General features: G+C 43.0%; 1 protein-coding gene across 2 annotated transcripts in view; it reads left to right on the top strand.

Annotated features, from left to right (window-relative positions):
- Positions 1-21,152, top strand: part of PRPS2 (phosphoribosyl pyrophosphate synthetase 2) — a 204,294-nt gene that overhangs the window by 99,726 nt on the left and 83,416 nt on the right. The window contains exon 4 of one of the 2 annotated variants that reach the window (XM_029604340.1): positions 20,561-20,685. The exons of the other annotated variant lie outside the window; for it this stretch is intronic. Coding sequence (XP_029460200.1) covers positions 20,561-20,685 — 125 coding nt within the window. The remainder of the gene's footprint in view (positions 1-20,560; positions 20,686-21,152) is intronic. 2 annotated transcript variants of the gene reach the window in all.

The raw sequence follows: 21,152 nt of genomic DNA, 5'->3' as shown, positions 1-21,152 counted from the left end.
TGTAGCAGTGATAGCTTCCAGGCAGTAGAGAATCTTCAGAGTGTCCAGGAACATGGGCCCTCGAGGAGCGAGTACCAGTTTCTATCTGTAATCTGAAAATACAGAAAAGAGCGAGGGCTCCCAAGGAGCGGGTACCTCTGGAAAGTCCGAGGAGGAGAGTAGTTTGGAACGAATCCCCTTGCGTATCCTTGCTAACTCAGTTTGTTAGTGTTTTCAAAGACCTTTAAATATTGGAAGCAGATAACGTCATCTCAGGGGGACGCCCCTGAGGTTCGTGCCCTTGCTGGTACAAGAGTTGGGACACGCGTACGCGCATGCTCTAGGCATCAGGACAAGATGGTGGAGTTGCAGCGTCGAGCTGGTCTGGGGACGCCGGAGGGAGACGGCATGGAGATGCCCCAGTAGCCAGCCGTCCATCAGACCCGGAGGGAGTCGCCACAGAGATAAAGAGGGCGGAGTGAGGGCGTCTAACAGCGATGGTCGCAACAATATTAGAATCCTCCCTAATCTTTAATGCAAATAGTTCCAAGAAGAGAGCAAAAAGCAGCGGTGAAAGGAGTCAGCCCTGCCTAGTTCCATGACCCACCAGAAAATTATCTTAGCAGCTGCCATTCACCTTCACACAGGCACTGGGATGGTCGTAAAGCTTTTGGATCATCTAATAAAATGTTTTAAACAGGAAAGGCCAATGTGCCATGTTGAATGCATCAACAGTGAAAAGCAGAGCCAGGATTTCTTTTTTCACGCACCATATGATATCTGCAATTTTACAGTCATCTGCAGCCATCGGTTTGCTATGAAGCCCACCTGATCTGAGTGAACCAGTGAGGCAATTACCCCATTCATTCACTCTGCCAACAACCTAATCAAGATTTTAAGATCAATATTAATAAGGGATATGGGCCTATGTGGTCCATAGAGGGTCGGATCCCTTCCCACTTTAATGATTATAGATATTTCTGCAACATTGACTCCAGGAGTCTAAAAGCCACTATTTCTGAGGTAATTGAACATTTTTGTCAGGGGCGTTATGAGACAAGGGGGCAAAACGCTTGTAAAATCTAGCTGTGAAGCCATCTAACCCCAGAGCCTTGCCAGGTTGAAGGGTTTTGATTACCTCCAGTACTTCTGAAGAAGTGATTTTCCTGTCCAACAGCAGTTGATGCCCTTCAGTTGATGATGGTAGCTTTATGTCACTCAGCTCTCAATTTCAGCCTCCTATATTGTGCTATTCCCCATTCATAAATCAGCATAAAATTGAAAGGAGCACTTTCTGATATCAGAAGTGGCCATCAGAATATTCCCCCTTGATTTTGGCCACTTGGCTCAAAGTTGCTATTGTTTTCAATTTTCATGCCAGCAACTTGCCAGCCTTATTCCCCTCCTCAAAATGCACTTGGTGGGCCAGTTCCAAGTGGTGGGCTATGATATCTAGATCCAACAAATGGAGTTCATCTCTTGTTTGCTTGTGCAGTGTTTCAAGGGAGATTATCTTCCTCTACAGTGCATTTCTGATGTTTTCTTTTTCACTTTTTTTTTATAGGAAGCATGCATGTTTAATTTCCCTCGCACCACCACCTTCAAGCACTCACAAAGGATCGTGCGTGATACATCCTCTTGATCATTGAATTTCAGATACTTCTAGATATCTCCCATCAGTCGCATGCAGTAGGGGTGTCATTGGTTAATAAATGGTCATTTAATCTCCAATATTGTCTCCCACTGTCAAAATGAGAAAAGTGTAAATCAACCCATAGGGGGGTATGGTTAGACCAAGTAATTGAACCTAGCTCTGCATCAGTTACTTGATTCATTATCCTCTTTTCTAACAAAATAGTCTGTTCATGAATAGGAGTCATGGGGCTTTTGAGTAAAAAATGTAGTTTTTTGCCAAACGAAATCACTACCTCCATATAGCAACTAGATTCCATTTATCCATCAGCAACATAAGCTTTGCCTGGCCACCCTCATAGCCATACCAGACCCAGATGAGTTGTAAAGTACTAGTTTCCTGGTAAGATTAAAGTCCCTCCCAATATTAGATGAACCTCCACTTATGAAACTCCGCTTTTCTGATGAATCATAAAAAAAAAGTCATGATTAATGTTTGGTGCATAGATATTAACTAAGGTGTTTACCTGACCTCCAACCTCAATTTGCAGAATGAGATAGAGACCTAGCGGATCCCCATGACACAATTTGAGCCCAAAGATAAATTGTTTACATATTATGCTCAGTTTTGGCCCTTTCACTTTAGAAATTCGTATTTGGCTCCATTAGCCATGCTTATTCAGAGCTTTGGTTTTATCCTGTATATTTACTTACGGGCCGATACAGTAAGGTGCGGTAGAAAGGGGTGCGTTAGTGCCAGGCGCACCCGCGTTTGCCGCACGCACAGTTTGAAACACATACCGCTCGATACTGTATTTAAATGGCATGCAAATGCAAGCCACGTCCAACGGGTGTCCAGGAAGCACAATCCATTTTACTGTATAGGCGCTATACAGTGCCTATACAGTATCCTGGGTGTGCTGGTACCTGTCATTTCAAATGACATTTGAAATGACAGGTACCAGGAAGTGGATACAGGAGAAGGGCTGACTGACCCCCTAACTGCCCGGGACAAGACCAAAGTGAATCTGGCAAACTTTCCGCCAGCCCCCTGCTCACCTGCCCTGGCCGCGTCCATCTCCCGCGCTGACAGCTCCGGAGCAGCCCCAGTCCTCTCTCCCCTCCTCCCGAGGACAGCTGGCAGCGAGAGCGGTTTCAGCAGCCCGGGGCGGATCGGGCGCTCCCCATGGCTCCCTATTCTCTAAAACGTAATGAGTGCACGCCATGACCTCGGACGTCGCACGCCGTGACCTGAGCGCCCGGCTGGACGTCCGAGGTCATGGCGTGCACTCATTACCTTTTAGAGAATAGGGAGCCATGGGGAGCGCCCGATCCGCCCCGGGCTGCTGAAGCTGCTCTCGCCGCCGGCTGTCCCTGGGAGGAGAGGAGAGAGGACTGGGGCTGCTCCCGGAGCTGTCAGCGCAGGAGATGGACGCGGCCAGGGCAGGTGAACGGGGGCTGGCGGAAAGTTTGCCCGATTCACTTCGGTCTTGTCCCGGTGAGTTAGGGGGTCAGGCAGTGAAGCGGGGCTGGCTGGGGCTGCTCCGGAGCTGTCTGCGCGGGAGATGGACGCGGCCAGGGCAGGTGAACGGGGGCTGGCGGAAAGTTTGCCCGATTCACTTCGGTCTTGTCCCGGTGAGTTAGGGGGTCAGGCAGTGAAGTGGGGCTGGCTGGGGCTGCTCCGTGGCCCGTGAAATTTCGTCTCGGCTTGCTTGACGCTCCACACTAACGCAGGGGTAGGGGTAGGCGGTAAATTAGCAGGTTAAATGCACGGCAAAACTGCAGGTTTAAAAAGCGATAATCGGGGCGCGTGTTACTGTATGGGAGGGAATAGCTAATCCGATCGTTTACATCTCATATACATGCCGCGGGTGGAAAGGGTTACCCGTAGATTTAAAGAGACGGTAAGGATGGGTTAAAAGGGGTAGTGAATCGCAGGTAGGACTAACGCGGCGAAATTGTGAGTAGAAAGCGGGTTAGAAGCAGGGTAACCGTGGCCGCACTTTACTGTATCGGCCTGATTAATAATACATATTTAGTAGCCTATTTTGCTAAAAATAACTCAGGAAATCTTCCTGTCCTGAATGATTGTCTTCATTCTGTGCTGGATTGGTTTACGCATCACAAAGTTAATCCAGCTAGGTCAGAATCTCTGTGACTAAATTGTCTAAATCACCCATTAGAGAAGTTCTCTATGTTACTAGATGTTGAGATTAAGCCAAAATATGCAGTTTCTACTGTAAGTATGAAGCTGGATGTTAAATTGTTGGTGGAAAATCAAGTATTGGCAATAGTGAGGTCTTCATTTTTTTTCTTTTTACCTTTGTTAGTTGTGATGTAATAGACCTTTATCTGAGAATAGTTCAAGCAATGATTTTTAAATCACATTAATCGTTGCAATTCTTCATTCCTTAGTTGTTCAATTGGTCCAAAATATTGCAGCCAAACAATTTGGCAAAAAAAAAAAATTTTAATCATGTTTCTCCACTATTCAAGGAGTTACATTGACTATCTGTTGCTTTCCAAATTAATTTTAAAATATTAATTCTGGAGTTTAAATGTTTTCGAATGGATTCCCAAGATTACTTGTCAGATTTATTAATTCCTTATGCTCTTCCACAGCTGCTTTGCTCTTCACAGTTTGAACTACTTACATTACTACCTCTATCTTTAGATTGGAGCCCACTTGCCAACCTTCTTTTTCTTATTTGGCCCCTTTTCTATGGAAAAACCTGCCTTTGTAATCAAAGCAGGTGTTTAATTATTTCAAATTTAGAAAAGGTTTAAAATTGTGTTTTTCTGTTCAAGATTTTAACTGAGACTAGCTTTGTTTTTCATTTTATTTAAGCTGTAATGCAGAGCTTTCCAAGCTTTTAACCAGTGTGATCCCATTTTAGCACTTGAACATTCACAAGTAGCCAGAGGATGACCAAAACAAATTAGCAGGGATATGGTCCCCCTCTAATAATGACTCCATTCCCAACCTTATCACATTCAGCTGATTTCTTCTTTCAGCCTCCATTCTTTCTGATTGATCCTTTTTCTCAATCTCTACCCTCTCCAGAAGATCTTCTCACTAGAACCGCCGAGATTGTCTACAACCTAGAACCACCAAGTGCACGTCCTCGTGCATCTATGTTTTAGGCTCTATAATTGAAAGAAAAAATATTTATGTAAAAATTGATGCTTTGTAATAAGTACAGATAAGAATTAAGCATTTTGTCAGTTATTTAAAAGTTTTGATTGTACAGTCTGTGGCTAGTTTCTTTACTGTTTATATTATATGACGTAACAAAAAAGGAACTCGTAGAGTTTTGGTTTGTTAGTAAATGTTTTACAGTGAACATAAAATGAGATACAATAACCAACAAAATCCTTAAACAAAAGTTAAACATCGACTGTGTGTGTAGTAAAATCTAGATCAGTTGTGTTCATGAAAATATGCAGCTATGTTTTAGGCTCTGAAAAGGAAAGAAAAGAATTGCAATACAAATTAAAATATCTTTCACATTTAACAGCTGTTTATACAGGTATTTGATGACATTTTTCATATCAAAGTACATTTTGTGTTATACTTGAACTTGGTTTGTGGGCCCTTGGGTCGTGGAGAGAGCTGACTCCACCCACAGGTAGGAGCCCTGTGGGAACTCTCCACAACAGGTGGGGTCTCAGCAGTGATAGACAAAGGAGTCAGATATATTTATTATACAGCAAAGAGAAACCCGAGGAGCGGGTTTGTAAACTCAGTCCTGGAGTAGGAAGACCTGTGAGAGATTCTCTGGTAGTGGTCCGCAGCACGGGGTAGACTGGAGATAGATGTTGGCAGCAGGCACAAGACAGCATGGATCCGGTAGTGGTCCGCAGAACGGGAGTTGAAGATCAGGTCTAGTACTCACTCTGTGGTGTTGCAGTAGAGATATCGTTGCAGCAGCAATGGAGATCCAAAGTAGGGAAACTGAAGGGTCGTCCATAGAAGTAGTGAGAGGTGCTCACTAAGCTGGTGAAGGTGAGACTCGCAGGAAAGGCTCTCCGAGGAGCGGATAGCCCTGAGTGCAGCAAGGCCCCTGAGGAGCAGGTACCTGAGTCACTCAGTCTGGAACACATGAACAGCGAGGCGAAGCGTCTCTGAGAAAAGGAATTGAACAAGATAGAATCCTTGCTAACTTGTTTGTCCAGTAGGCTTAAGTACACGTAGGCAGGGACATCATGCAGAGGGGATGCCCCTGATGTTCCCGCCATGTCGTGGATAAGACTGAGGCAGGCGCGCGTGCCATGTGTTACACCAGATTAAAGATGGCGACCAGGATCACCTGCACTGTCCCAGGGACACCAGGGAGGTCGGCATGCAGACGCAGCAGTGGCCATCTTAGCCAGAATTGGTGCTACAGGGCAAAATGAAGTGAGCAGCAAAGGACGCAACCATCTGCGACTGACTGGCGCAACAGTTTGATTAAGACTGCCACAGACATATTGTTATACATTTGAAATTTGTAAAGATGTGCACAATCAGTGTACATGATCACTGCAGATTGCAATTCCATGACTTTTCATTATTAATGACTATTAGTATTATACTTCACTTTTTTGAAGGAGTTAATAAACATGTGGATAAAGGTAGATGTAGTGTACTTGGATTTTCAGAAGGCATTTGACAAAGTTCCTCATGAGAGGCTTCTAGGAAAAATAAAAAGTAATGGGATAGGTGGCGATGTCCTTTCATGGATTACAAACTGGCTAAAAGACAGGAAACAGAGAGTAGGACAATTTTCTTAGTGGAAGGGTGTGGGCAATGGAGTGCCTCAGGGATCTGTATTGGGACCCTTACTTTTCAATATATTTATAAATGATCTGGAAAGAAATACAAGTGAAGTAATCAAATTCGCAGGTGATACAAATTTGTTCAGAGTAGTTAAATCACAAGCAGATTGTGATAAATTGCAGGAAGACCTTGTGAGGCTGGAAAACTGGGCATCAAAATGGCAGATGAAATTTAATGTGGACAAGTGCATGGTGATGCATATAGGGAAAAATAACCCATGCTATAGTTACACAATGTTAGGTTCCATATTAGGTGCTACTACCCAAGAAAGAGATCTAGGCATCATAGTGATTAACACATTGAAATCGTCGGTTCAGTGTGCTGCGGCAGTCATAAAAAAGCAAACAGAATGTTGGGAATTATTAGAAAGGGAATGGTGAATAAAACGGAAAATGTCATAATGCCTCTGTATCGCTCCATGGTGAGACCGCACCTTGAATACTGTGTACAGTTCTGGTTGCCGCATCTCAAAAAAGATATAATTGCGATGGAGAAAGTACAGAGAATGGCGACCAAAATGATAAAGGGAATGGAACAGTTCCCCTATGAGGAAAGACTAAAGAGGTTAGGATTTTCAGCTTGGAGAAGAGACGGCTGAGGGGGGATATGATAGAGGTGTTTAAAATCATGAGAGGTCTAGAACAGGTAGATGTGAATCGGTTTTTTACTCTTTCATATAATAGAAAGACTAGGGGGCACTCCATGAAGTTAGCATGTGGCACATTTAAAACTAATCTGAGAAAGTTCTTTTTCATTCAATGCACAATTAAACTCTGGAATTTGTTGCCAGAAGATGTGATTAGTGCAGTTAGTATAGCTGTATTAAAAAAGGATTGGATAAGTTCTTGGAGGAGAAATCCATTACCTGCTATTAATTAAGTTGACGTAGATAATAACCACTGCTATTACTAGCAACAGTAACATGGAATAGACTTAGTTTTTGGGTACTTGCCAGGTTCTTATGGCCTGGATTGGCCATTGTTGGAAACAGGATGCTGGGCTTGATGGACTCTTGGTCTGACCCAGTATGGCATGTTCTTATGTTCTTATACATATCCACATTGTAATCCAAGCTGGGCCTACATTTATTTATTTTATTTATTTAACACTTTTCTATACCGACCTTCATGGTAATGACCATATCAGATCGGTTTACATCGAACAGGATAAAAACTGAAACAAAAATAAACATATGAACGGAGGCGGCAAAGTTACATTCAACAAGGAGGGTGAACTTGGAGGCTTAATCAGCTAGAAAGAGAGGCCTAGGATGACAGAAAACTTGTAATATAATACAATAAGGTGAGCGGGCTAGCGCTTACTGAACTTTGAGGTGCAAGGTTCCATCGTTCATGAAGGGAATTAGGTCATCTAGTGTGTATCCGGAGGATCTGAGAAGGCTTGGTGGAAAAGCCATGTCTTAAGTTTTTTCCTAAATGTTGGGATGCATGGTTCCAGCCTGAGGTCTGAAGGGATGTTATTCCAAATAGTTGGTCCTGCTGTTGAGAATGCTTGGTCTTTGGTCGAGGTGAGGCGCGTGGCTTTAGTTGGAGGAGCTTGCAGAGTTCCTTTGTGGATTTCTCTAATCGGTCTGTTGGAGGTATGGAGTTTGAGGGGGATTTCGAGGTCAAGTTGAAGTTGATTGTGGATGGATTTGTGGATTAAGGTGAGTGATTTGTGTAGGATTCTGAAGTTAACTGGTAACCAGTGAGGTTCCTGAGGATAGGTGAAATGTGTTCTCCGCGGTTGGTGTTAGTCAAAAGTCTGGCTGCGGCATTCTAAATCATCTGTAGTGGCTTGGTGGTAGAGATGGGTAGACCTAGAAGGAGAGCGCTGCAGTAGTCTATTTTGGCAAATATCAAGGATTGGAGAACTGTCCTGAAGTCGTGGAAGAATAGGAGGGGTTTGAGTCTACATATATTGTATGATATTCAGTACCCATATACAGATGCTTCTGTAAATTATTGCACAAGAAAAAAGTCTTAGTGGGATGCAAGTACTTGTTTGATAAGACACTGAGCAAATTCTAAAGATTGATTGGCTTGTGTATCAGTCAGACTGAAGACTGCAATAATCATTTTTATACGATACAGAGACACAAACAGCCAGATCCAGTAAAGTCCGTGGGAGAGCGGACTAACGCCCGCTCTCCCGGCGCGCGCACCGGCCCCTCGCCGGTGCGCGCGATCCAGTATTTAAATTAGGCGACGCGGTGCAAACGAGGAAAAGGAGGCGCTAGGGACACTAGCGCGTCCCTAGCGCCTCCTTTTGGCCTGGAGCGGCGGCTGTCAGCGGGTTTGACAGCCGACGCTCAATTTTGCCGGCGTCGGTTCTCGAGCCCGCTGACAGCCACGGGCTCGGAAACCGGACGCCGGCAAAATTGAGCGTCCGGTTTTCGGCCCGACAGCCGCGGGCCGAATTCAAAATTTTTTTTTTTTTTTTTTTTTTACTTTTTTATACTTTTGGGGACCTCCGACTTAATATCGCTATGATATTAAGTCGGAGGGTGCACAGAAAAGCAGTTTTTACTGCTTTTCTGTGCACTTCCCTGGCGCCGGAAGAAATTAGCGCCGACCTTTGGGCGGCGCTAATTTCTTAGAGTAAAATGTGCGGCTTGGCTGCACATTTTACTTACTGGATCGCTCGGGAATACCTAATAGGGCCATCAACATGCATTTGCATGTTGAGGGCGCTATTAGGTGCCGCGGGTGGGCCGCGTGTTTTCCTCCCCTTACTGAATAAGGGGTAAGGGAAAACACGCGTCCAGAGCAGGGTGACAGTGCGCTCCGATGGAGCACACTTTACTGGATCGACCTGTATATGAGCTAAAACCATCAAGAGTAATCCGATACACAAAACGTTTTCAAACCTTTACAGACCTTTCTCACCTCTGACTCATCACCGCTTCCCCCTCCTCTCCCCTCTTTCTGTAATATGCTTGCACATCTCATATACAGTATTACTATACCTGCCTTTGTTCTCTCTACTGTACACACTCCCTTGGGAAAGTAAACTCAGGAACTTGCATGTTATCACTAATAATATTTTATGATGACCTTCAATTTTTGAAAATTTTACCCTACCCCATTCACATTTTGCTCCACATATGGTCACACTCTAGAACAGCTGGCGGAACATGCACCAATGAATGTTTCCCTCTTTCATCCTGATTCATCTTCTGATTAGCTTCTATCTGCACTCTTTCTGTGGGATATAAAATCTAAATAAATAAGTAAACCTAACACTCAACGGAAGGTTCTGTGACCCCATTTGGGGTCCCAACCCACAGTTTAGAAAGCCATGCCGTAATGAGTGTTATTTTCTCTCTCATTTATTGTACTATATTTTATTTCATTTTACTTTACATATTAAATATTTATTGTTTATTTCATATGTTATATTTTAGTTTTATGTATATGTTATGATTTTAATTGTAAACTCCTTTGGTATAATATTTTATGGAAAAATGGTATACAAACTTTATAAATCAACATAAACCTTATTTTCCTATTGGGAAAATTCATGACAAGGTTTGGAGTGACTTATGTGTCAGATGAAAATAAACTGTGGAAGCAATAATCGGCATAATAAAAAAAAAAAAAATAAAAAAAGACTAGTTTTAACATAAGCAAAAGTTGGTACCTTTGAGTTGTAAAGACAGAGGCTAATATCCAAAAGACCTAGGTGCCTAACTTTAAAAGTTGGGCACCTATTAAAATTTGCAATCTCTGAGCACCTAAATATAAATGTCTTAAAAGTGAATTGAGTCAAAGGCAGGGCCAGGGTGGGAGGAATGAAGTTAGAGGAGCTCTCTGCTGATTTCTAATGCTGAGTACCCTAGATTTAGACAAGTCAATACCTCTCTTAAATTTTGGTATTTTAATTAGGAGCCTTCATAAACAACTGAATATGAGTGCCTAACAAAGGCTCCTGATTAAGGCACCGAGTCCTCTTTGAATACTAAGCTCCAGTGCAGGGTCTGTCATGCCAGATTATCAGCCACCCCATTAATCTTGACTCGCCTATGTTTCTATTCTTTGTCATCTTCCTAGGTTTCCATTCTTTTTCTGGAGATGTAGGTGTTTTTGCATCATAGCATTGCCTAGAAACCTCCTCATATGAGGTGCTTCATCCTCATACTGTATTCATGTTTCTATGAAGGCAGGGCACCTCCCTCCCCCACCCCTCTGCTGCTCCTTTCAGATTCAAGCCCTTGCATATTCAGAATGACCAAAAATGGTAATGTGGTACTTCCCCCTATCCCCACCCCCTGGTTTGACACCCAGGGCAGTTGCCCTCCTTACTCAACTCTTCGGACACTCTGCATCAAGGTGTCCCTAGTGAATGATTTGTGGCAGCGGTGAATCTAGCAGTGCTGTAATCTGGTTTTTGTTTTTTTTTTTTTGTTAATGGTTTGAACAGCTTTCAGAAACATCTAGCTCCTGCAATTTGCCCCAGGAATGAAATGGTTCTCAGAACAATCTATAACTGAAAGATTGTGTATTGTAGTTTGTCATAGACTTAATTAAAACAAAGGATTTTTTTTGTATTAGTCCTGTATTTTGGGTCTCCTGCTGCTCCAGGTTTAATGATAGTTCTCCAATCAAACTACTAATATGCGGCTATATCTCGTGGAGGGTGGGGGCATGGCAATTTTCAAAGCTATTTACACAAGTATGGGGATTTTCACACATTAGCTGCCTGAAAATGTTCCTCATTACAGCTAAAAGCGTGCTTGATGGTGAACAATGCCATGTTTATAAGAAGTTCCCAGGAGTGTGAATAGGTTGGAGAGGAAAATAATGAATTTAAAGGGAAACTTCCAAACAACTCCGCACAGATGCATATATGCGTGCATGTAGCCCATGCAGAAATCTGCAATAATATTTTATAACCCGTGCATATCAGATACCTATATGTTATAAAATGTGTGTCTATTTACACGCAGATACGTGCAGTGCATTGAATGCATGTACTTTTCCTACCTACCGATTTTGAAAATATATGCGTGTACATTTTACGCCTGAAAATGAAGTAGGACATGCTCGCCTAAATCCCAATTTATACGCAGATGTTATTTTTTATTTTAAAACATACGCACGAGATTGAAATTACCAGTTTTCCAGTTCCTCCACCAGTTCACCCAGTTCTTATCCAGATCATTGAGACTCTCCTGGTTCTTTAGCATGAATTCTCCCTAGTTCACCCAGATCTCCGATCCAGCCAATAAGCAAGCCTGGTTTCACTTATGCAGGCTAATTACCAGGTGTAAAATTACGCGAGTAGGTTATTAAATAATCTCACACAAGTCTCATAAAATAGCAATTTATGTGTGTTGTTCCAGAACACCCCAGGCCACCTTTTTTTTTTTCCTACTATATATGTGCGCGTGAAACCTAAATTACATGCGTACTTTAGATGCTTTTATAAAAAAGTGATTACGCTAGTACAGTACACTTAAGTAAGCATATGCTAATTTTCACATGCATGATTCTTTGAAAAATCACCCCTTAGGCTTACATTTTCAACTCCTATGCATGTTGTTTTCCATGAGAAAAATGCACCTGCACAAAATGTAGGTACACAAGGCAAGTGGTAAAGCAAAAAGTGTGCACACGCTTTTTGTTTGAAAACTGGAGCAGAGAAAGCCAGTTTAAAAAGTGTCTGCAGACTTTTGCAATCCATTTGAAAATTGTTCCCTGTATTTTTGTGTCATCCCCAATCCCAAATGTTTGGTCCACAAAAAGATAGAAACTCTGTATAACTGTTGTACTTTAATTGTAGTTTGCAGTATTTCCCATGGGAGACAGGTTGGTGAATATTGATTTAATCTATCCATGTTTAAGGCAGTATTTGCCATTTTTTAAATATCAACGGCTATTTGTGGAGAAGTTCTTTTCTCTTGTTATCCCTTTCTCTCCTCTCTGGTTTCCACCTTTTCTTATGTCTTTGCTTTATCTTAGCGTAAAAGGTGGTGGCAATTCACCTGTATCTCTCAGCCACTCATTGTGGTTCTACTTAAAGGGCCAACAATCTGCACACACTTTGCTTGGGGGCAATGTTTCCTTGTTTGCAGGGGTGGAAACATTTTTAGAATACTTAGGCACCAGGCAAAATGTTTTAGAAGCCAGGGAGGGGTTTTGTTTTGTTTTTTGGGGGGGGGGGTTGTCTTTTTTTTTTCTTGTTTTGTTCTTTTTCTCCTTTTTTTCCATTGTTACTTTAATAGGCTCTCTCCCCTCTCACCAGCCTTTCTGATCTCTGTATGTGGCCAGCAAAAGGGCAGTTGGGGCTCCCACCCCACTGCTGCACTAGTCACTGGGTGCTGAATTTTAAATGCTTTGGCAGCCCTGCACTTGGGATTTTCCCATGCCTGTTTCTTTTTATTTTTCAGTCTTCTTTCCTGAAATCACTTTTTAACTGTTTGTTCTCTGTGTACATGTATATTTTTAAATATATTATGGTGAGACATCACAGCATCCTTATAATCAATGCAGATGTACCCAAGTTCACCGATGCAGGCTAAGAAGGCAGGTAGATATGTCAAAACTCCTCTTGTCTGTCCATTTTCCCTTTCTGTTGCAGTACCACAGACCCGTGACTTACTAGCAGAGATAATGGATGCCGTACTATAACAGATGTTGGGCATGTTGGGACATATGTGAAAGGGTAGTGGTGTGAAGGGGATTGAGAGGTGAGGTAAAGGACATTGAGGTGAGGCTTATGCTCTTCCCTCTTTTCCTCATTTAGGTCTGTTTTCCATCTTTTAAATGATGCCATTTCAGCTTTAATTGCCTCTTTCACCTCACTATTAAAGCATGCTGGCAGTCATTTGGCTTTCCTTCAACCTTTTTTCATGCACAGAAACTTAGATTTTGAGCCTTCTGGGGATAGGAAAATACCTACAATATCTAAATAGAATCTGCTTTGAAGTGACTGAAAGATGTAAAATAAATAAAACATTTTGTCTGGGAAGGTAATTTTAAATAGCATCCATACCTCCTGCAAGTTTTTAATCTTGTAGATTGCTCTTTTCAGTTTTATTCTAACAAATATCTTCATTTTATTATAGTCTTCCTTTTTATAGTTAAAGACTACTGCAGTTGCTTTCCTTAGTATTTGCCCTTCAGTGATTATGCCAAGCAGATCCACCACTTTTATTTATTTATTTTATTTAAACACTTTTCTATACCGACGTTCATGAAAAGGCATATCACATCGGTTTACATAGAACCAAGGTTAGAAATACATCAAACAGGGTAATTTCAAACAGGGTTAACATCAAACAAGAAGGATAGTCATGAAAAAACAAAGGTAGAAGTGGTTGAAAACCAGCATATAAACAGAAAAACCATTGAGTAATGGGCATTTATAACTGTAGTAGGAAAGTGTCATGTGGCATATAGTGTCTGTGAGAGGCATCAGTTCTTTAGTGAAATGCTTGTCTGAAAAACCACGTCTTAAGCTTTTTCTTGAACGTCCGCTGGCAGGGTTCTTGGTGAAGGTCAGGGGGGAGAGCATTCCATTGTGCAGGACCGGCAGTGGAGAAGGAGCATTTCCTAAGAGAGGACTTGGCAGGAGGTGCATATAGGGTACCTTTGTATGCTGTTCTGATTGGTCTGGAGGACGTGTGATGTCGAAGAGGGATATTTAGATCGCGAGTGGTCTGCATGTGAATGGTCTTGTGTATCAACATTAGTACTTTGTGAAGGATTCTGAATTTAATGGGGAGCCAGTGTAAATTTTTTAGAATGGGGGTCACATGCTCTCCTCTGTTGGTATTGGTCAGGATCCTTGCGGCGGTGTTCTGTAGCATCTGTAGAGGTCTGGTGGTATTAGCGGGAAGGTCGAGTAGAAGGGAATTGCAGTAGTCTGAGAGTATGATGGCTTAGAGTACCGTGCGGAAGTCGTGGAAGTGTAGGAAGGGTTTCAGCTTTTTTAGGATTTGTAGTTTGTAAAAACATTCTTTTGTTGTGTTATTGATAAATTTTTTTAGGTTCAGATGGTTGTCCAGAATTACGCTGAGGTCTCTCACATGGGTGATGGAGGTTGCTGACTGCCAGTTCATTGTCGTCCTGTGAGATGAGCAGGAGTTTGGTTTTGGCTGTGTTGAGTACTAAGTTAAGGCTGGCGAGGATGATGTTGATAGACTGTAGACAACTGTTTCAGAAGTTGAGGGTTTTGGAGATAGATTCAGTAACTGGAATGAAAATCTGAATGTCGTCGACGTAAATGACGTGAGTTACCTTTAGATTTGTGAGGAGTTGGCAGAGGGGGAGGAGGTAGATGTTAGAAAGAGTAGGGGAGAGAAAGGATCCTTGCGGAACTCCCAAGTGTTGACCTGACGGGGTGAGATTCTTTGTTACTTATTTTGACCTTGAAGTTCCTATTGCAGAGGAAAGACTTGAACCAGTTGAGGGCTGTTCCTGAGATGCCGACGTTGAGGATGGAATGATTCACAGTGTCAAAAGCAGCTGAAATATCGAGCAGCGCCAGAAAAAAAGTTGTCTTTTTATCAAGGCCCAAGAGGATACTGTCCGTGAGCGAGATTAGAAAGGGATTCAGTATTCAGCGATTTACGGAATCCGAACTGAGCTGGGGCGAGAATCTTGTGTTCGACTAGGTATTCTGAGAGTTGGTTGTTGACAATTTTCTCCATGAGTTTGGCGATAAATGGGAGGTTGGCAATGGGTCGAAAGTTAGCCGGGTCAGTTGGATTCAAGTTGGGTTTCTTTAGTAGTGATTTAATAGAGACGAGTTTTACAGAATCTGGTACTAATCCTTGTGCTAGGGAGCAGTTGATAATTTCTGTGAGTGGCTTAGAGATTGTTTTTGGGATGGTGATCAGTAGTTTTGAGGGGATAGGATCCGTCGGACGAGAAGAGGGTTTCATCTTCTTTAGCATGGTTTCTATTTCAAGGGGAGAAGTGGGTTTGAATGATTCGAAGATTGCTTTCTGGCAGTTGGTGGAGGATCTTTGTGGAGGCAAGCGGGGCTATGAGGTTAGAGATCTTTTTCTCAAAGAATATAGCAAGTTCTGAGGACTTGAATTGGGCTTGGTCGTCTGGGATGGCAGGGGAGGCCGGTTGAGTAAGATCCGCGATGTAAGAGAACAAGGCCTTGGTGTCAAAGAAGAAGTTATGGATTTTGTGGGCGTAGAAATCTCTCTTTGTGTGGAGGATAATGTTTCTGTAGTTGTGCATGGCTGTTTTATAAGCAGATAATGAAGCTCTGGAGGGTTTCTTGCGCCATAAGTGTTCTTTGTGTCTTAGTTCTTGTTTGAGTTTTTTCAGTTCAGGTGTGAACCAGGGTTTTTTGTTCTTGAGGGAAGGGTTTAACTCTTGTCGTCAGGGGGCATATTTTATCTGCCACATTGTTAGTAATGTTGAACCAGGAGGCAAGGGCCGAGTCTGCTTCAGACAGATCGAGGTTAACTAGTTCCGTCGAGAGGTGGGAACTGAGGTCGTCCATGGAACAGGATTTCCTGAAGTGGATTGTTGTTTTGGGGAGGGGGGGGGGGCTAGGTTTTCCAAGATGGAGAAGTCCGTGATGATGAGCCAATGGTCGGACCACGGGATTGGGGAGCATAGGGGCAGGGAAGTTTGGGTGAGGCCTGAATTTATGAAGGTGAGATCCAATGTATGATCAGCTTTGTGCATGGGACTGTTGATAATTTGATTGAAACCCATGGCCTTGAAGGAAGATAGTAGGGCTTCGCAATTGGAGGAGAGAGGAGTCGAATTAATGTGGAGGTTGAAGTCTCCCCAGATGATAGCTGGGGTGTCCGTGTTGATGTGTTTGGCAGTGAGCTCAATGAGGTGTGATGGATCTGACTCGAGGAGTCCCGGAGGGGCATAGACTAGGCAGATTTGTAGTTGTTTTGAATTGAAGAGAGCGATTTCGACTCTAGAGGCAGATTTTGTATTCTGAAGAGTTAATCTTAGCTCTTCTTTTGCTGCTGAGAGAAGGCCACCGCCTCTCTTTTTGAGTCTAGGAACTGAGAAAAGACCATAAAGCTGTAGAGGTAGTTGATTGATTAATGCTATGTCTGTGGGTTTCAGCCAGGTTTCCGTGATTGCGCAGATGTCCGGTTGAGAGTCCATTAAATAGTCATTGAGGATATAGGTTTTTTTAGTGAGGGATTGGGCATTGAAAAGTGTTATGGAGAAGAGTGATAGCCCAAGGAATTGTGTGATGGGGGAAGTCATTATGGGTAACAACCTGTTATGCTGGAGGGGGATGGGGGTGGTATGTTTTCTTTGGTTATTGTAGAGGTTTTTTTAAAATGGGGATGGGGAATGTGGGCATATTTGTTAAGCTGCAGTGTGAGCTGAGTCTGGAGGAGGTAGGAGGGGGAGGATGCTGCTGTGAGTGAAAATCCTGGTGGGTAAAGAGACAGGCGGATGGAAAGTAGAAGCTGGAGCACTAGGTGGCTGCACAAAGGGGCACACCAGGTTGTCACAGCTGTATAAGCCGGGACAAGGTAATTCCCTAGACTGGAGCAGCACAGGAGTCGAGAGCAGGACAAGGTTTTCTTGTTGACGAGCCACCTCCCCTTTGGGTTGAGCCGCAGGTTTTAGTGGCCAGCAGGACTTCACTGGCGGTGTACCAGGAGACAGTAACTGGAACAAGGTACAGGGCAATGCAGAACAGAACCAAGGACTGACAACAGACAGAAGAATCTCTGGAAGACCCACAATTCATTTATTAGTTCAAATGAAACTAAGAGATGCAGAGAGACAAGGGCAACTGAAAGGCCTAAACCAGGGAAGAGCAAAGCAAGGAAGGCCACCAGGAGGCCTAGACAGAGCAAGAAGAAGACAAGGAACACAAGGGCATGCAATGCCACTGCGAGGTTTAAGCAGAGCGGAAATAAGGCACTAGAGTGGCCACTACAAGGAGCAGAAGCAACTCTATGATGAGGAGGGAAGGGTTTTATAGGGCTGCATTATGCAGCCTTCAAGGTGGAGGCTAGAGCAGGTTTGAGCATGGCCAGTGAGGACCCCTGCTGACAGAAGGGCTGCCTAGCAGCTAGTATCATTATACAGGTCCTGTATTCCACTGAGAACTAGATCTAATGTAGTTGTCTCTCTTGTTGGCTCCATAACCAACTGCTGCATGAAGCAGTCATTGAAGGCATCTTGGAACGTTACTTATTTTGCATATCCTGATGTTACATTTACTCAGTCAGTAGTCGTGTAATTGAAGTCTCCTGTTGTTCTGTTGCCGCTTTTACTAGCCAGTCTAATCTCTCTTAGCATTTTGTAGTCTGTTTCCTCATCCTGGCCAGGCACATGGTGCTATATCCCCACTACTATACTCTTCTCTTTTACCTTTGGAATTTCTAGAACATAGGGACATAAGAAATTTCCATACTGGGTCAGACCAAGGGGTCCATCAAGCCCAGCATCCTGTTTCCAAAAGTGGCCAATTCAGGCTACAAGTATTTGGCAAGTACACAAAACTACCATATTTTTCGCACTATAAGACGCACATGACCATAGGACGCACCTAGGATTTAGAGGAGGAAAATTAAGAAAAAACAAATTCTGTTCCCATGATGGACTTTGTATGGGGCTCCCCCCTGGTGGCCATTGGTGGGATATTTTTTTGGTTTTGTTTTTTATAGTAAGGCAGAGAACATCCACACAGGTACTCACACTCACTGGTATTCTGTCCCTCACATACATACATAAGCTCTTTCACACACGTTAGTTCTCTCCCCCCACTCAACTCACTGGCTCTCCCTCACATATGCACATACCCACAGACAATCACACTCTCAGACTCTCTCCCTCATACACACAGCTCTCTCACACCAGTTATTTTAAACTTTCATGATTGCTCCAAAGTTCAATAATAAATAGTCAGGGCTATATTACATTAATAAGGAGAGCAATTGCTCCTAATATTTCGACAGGTAGCCACAATCAGCACAGGCAGTAATTCTATTTGCTGGTCTGTGTCATGTGTCCTCCACCCCAGGCAGTATACCATCCCCCATGACCCTCCAATCATCCAAACCACAAGGAGTTAAGTTCTTACTTTGGACTGCAAGTGAGGTCCTCCGGCAGAGCCCGAGCTCCCTGCCGGTTCCGGGGTACATCTCACTGCAAGATTGGCGTGGCGCAGGTCAGTTATCACCTGTTTGAACCGCGTGGACTACAGAGGCCCCTCCAGTTCAAACAGCTCCCTGCCGGTCTGCTGTTCCCGGGGTGCATCCCACTGCGAAGGACGGCGCGGCGCAGGTCAAATGCCAGCTGTCTGAACTGGAGGGGCCTCTGTAGCCCATGCAGTTCAAACAGCTGATGTCTGACCTGCGCCGCGCCGACCTTCGCAGCAAGATGCACCCCGGGAACAGCAGACCAGCAGGGAGCTCAAGTTCCGCCGGCAGAATACTAGACACCTGCGCCACCATGCTGATTGGGCGTTGGGAGGAGGCGGGGACGGCGTGCGAGAGGGAGAGACTCTACATTCACTCCATAAGATGCACCCACATTTCCCCCCATTTTTTGGGGGGGAAAAGTGCATCTTATGGAGCGAAAAATACGGTAAGTATATCCCTCATTACTTCCTGCAAAACTTTTATCCTGCTTGACTCCATGCCATCCTTAACATATAGTGTCACCCCTCTACCAATTTTATCTGTTCTTGTGGATATAATTATAATTTGCACCCTGGTATCACAGTGTCCCATTGGTTATTCTCCTTCCATCAGGTGTCCGAGATGCCTATTTATGTCTAATGCTTCCTTTAGTGCCATAATTCTAACTCTCCGGTCTTACTTTTCAGATTTCTGGCATTTCATATAGACACTTTAAAGTAGTTTTATTTGTATTTCTGTTTTTATATGTAGCCACAGCCTGCTTAATATCTGATAAGGCAGTTTGGAGTCATTTTTATCCTGTTCTCTGAATTTAAATACATCTGGATTTTTTCAGTTTTTGCAACCACCTCTCAATCAGGACACTGCAACTTGGTTTCTCAGTATCCTTTGAAGATACCTCCCTCTGAGCCATGTGCTGCTGAGCAACTGTCCACTTCCCCTTATGTTCTAGTTTAAAAGCTGCTGTTTCTCCTTTTTAGAAGTTTGTGCCAGCAGCCTGGTTCCACTCTGATTAAGTTGGATCCCCTTTTGTCAAAATATGTTACCCCAGGTCCTAATAAACCTAATTCATCATGCTGTCTACAGAGAAACCCCGTTTACGGATGTAAACATGCTTTAAATGATCTCCTACTTTATTCTCATTGCAAATATATAGTTTTGAACAGGGGAAATTTCCAAATTTTTGAATGCTTATTTCTGCTTAGAAATCAGAGACATGATCATTTTTTAATTTTATCTAATAAATGAATTCTTAGCACTCTATGGAATGCACTTTGGATAAAGACAGTGTATAAAAACCCAGGTATTTACTGTGTTGGAGGAATTAATTGCTTATCAGCAGTTTCAAACACACAGCTCATTTAAAGTAGGAGATAGGCCAAGAACCACTGGTTTTAATGGGTGGTTGATTTTGTATGTGAACTTTTTTTTTTTTTTTAATTAATAGTACTAGCTAAAAGTGCTCAGTGTAATCTGGTCAATAACAGCCCTTGGATATAGGAGCCCTGTACCTATGTGTGGGGTCTGGGCCTGTGTATGTGTTTGTCTGTGCTAGTGTGTGTGTGTGTGTGTGTGTGTGTGAGTTGTGCTTGCCTGTCCCTACCTGTCCCTGTGTGGGAGCCCAATAGATGGCTTCACAGACGGAGCATATTAGCAAACATTACTCTGCATTGCTTGTGTTGTCTGGTCAAATAACTACATTAGTGTGTGTCTGCGTCTGTGTGGGTGCCTAATGCCTTTATGGGGGTGTATGTTTGTGTACGCTTGGGTGTATCTGTCTTACTGTGCGTGTATGACAGGAATTTGCAAACAGAGCATATTGTTTTTACACATTGCACCTTCCACTGTCCCAGGTGCCACCTAAAGGCCACAGTGTGACACACACGATCGACCGACCACAAGCCTTTTTTATTTATATATAGATAGATATAGATTATAAGTACAACATAATTTGAGATGGAAAAGCCATGTTCAGCAGAACGTTTTTTTTTTGTTTTTTTTTGTTGCTTTTTGTTTTTGGTTTGCAGGGTTTCTTTGATATTCCAGTGGATAACCTGTATGCAGAGCCTGCAGTGTTGCAGTGGGTCAGAGAAAACATTCCCGAATGGAAGAACTCTATTATTGTCTCTCCTGATGCGGGTGGCGCTAAGAGGTATTCTCTCACCAGCTTCCCTTGTCATGCTTTAGTAGCCTCTACAGTCTGTAACGAATCTATATTAGAATCTCAGGTTCCTGTGAAATAATTTTCAGTAATTTTTAATTTCAGGCATGACATTCCAAAATAGTCATTAAATATCCATATCTTTATTATACAGCCTGCATGTTGAGAACTGCTAATTTGTGATATTATCTTTAGAAAAAAAAATCATTTGCCTTTCAAGTATTGGGCTCTTGTTTTCCATAAGTTTTGATGTAAGCCATAGGATGGATGAAAGGACTAGCCTCTACTATGACAAAAGAAAAAAAATGGTGTTATTCGTATGAAAGTATTCCATTAAAACTTATATTGGGATCGTATCAAAATATTCAAATTGTATTTACCTCTTTTTACAGCTTAAATTCATTAGATGGATTTTAGTGAGAGAGCCTATTTATTGAAGCCCCTCTTGTTTTGATAGT

This window comes from Rhinatrema bivittatum, chromosome 5, assembly GCF_901001135.1.
Source record: "Rhinatrema bivittatum chromosome 5, aRhiBiv1.1, whole genome shotgun sequence".
Lineage (NCBI taxonomy): Eukaryota > Metazoa > Chordata > Amphibia > Gymnophiona > Rhinatrematidae > Rhinatrema > Rhinatrema bivittatum.
The sequence above is the reverse complement of the archived record's forward strand: the minus strand, read 5'-3'. Positions and strand labels throughout refer to the sequence as shown.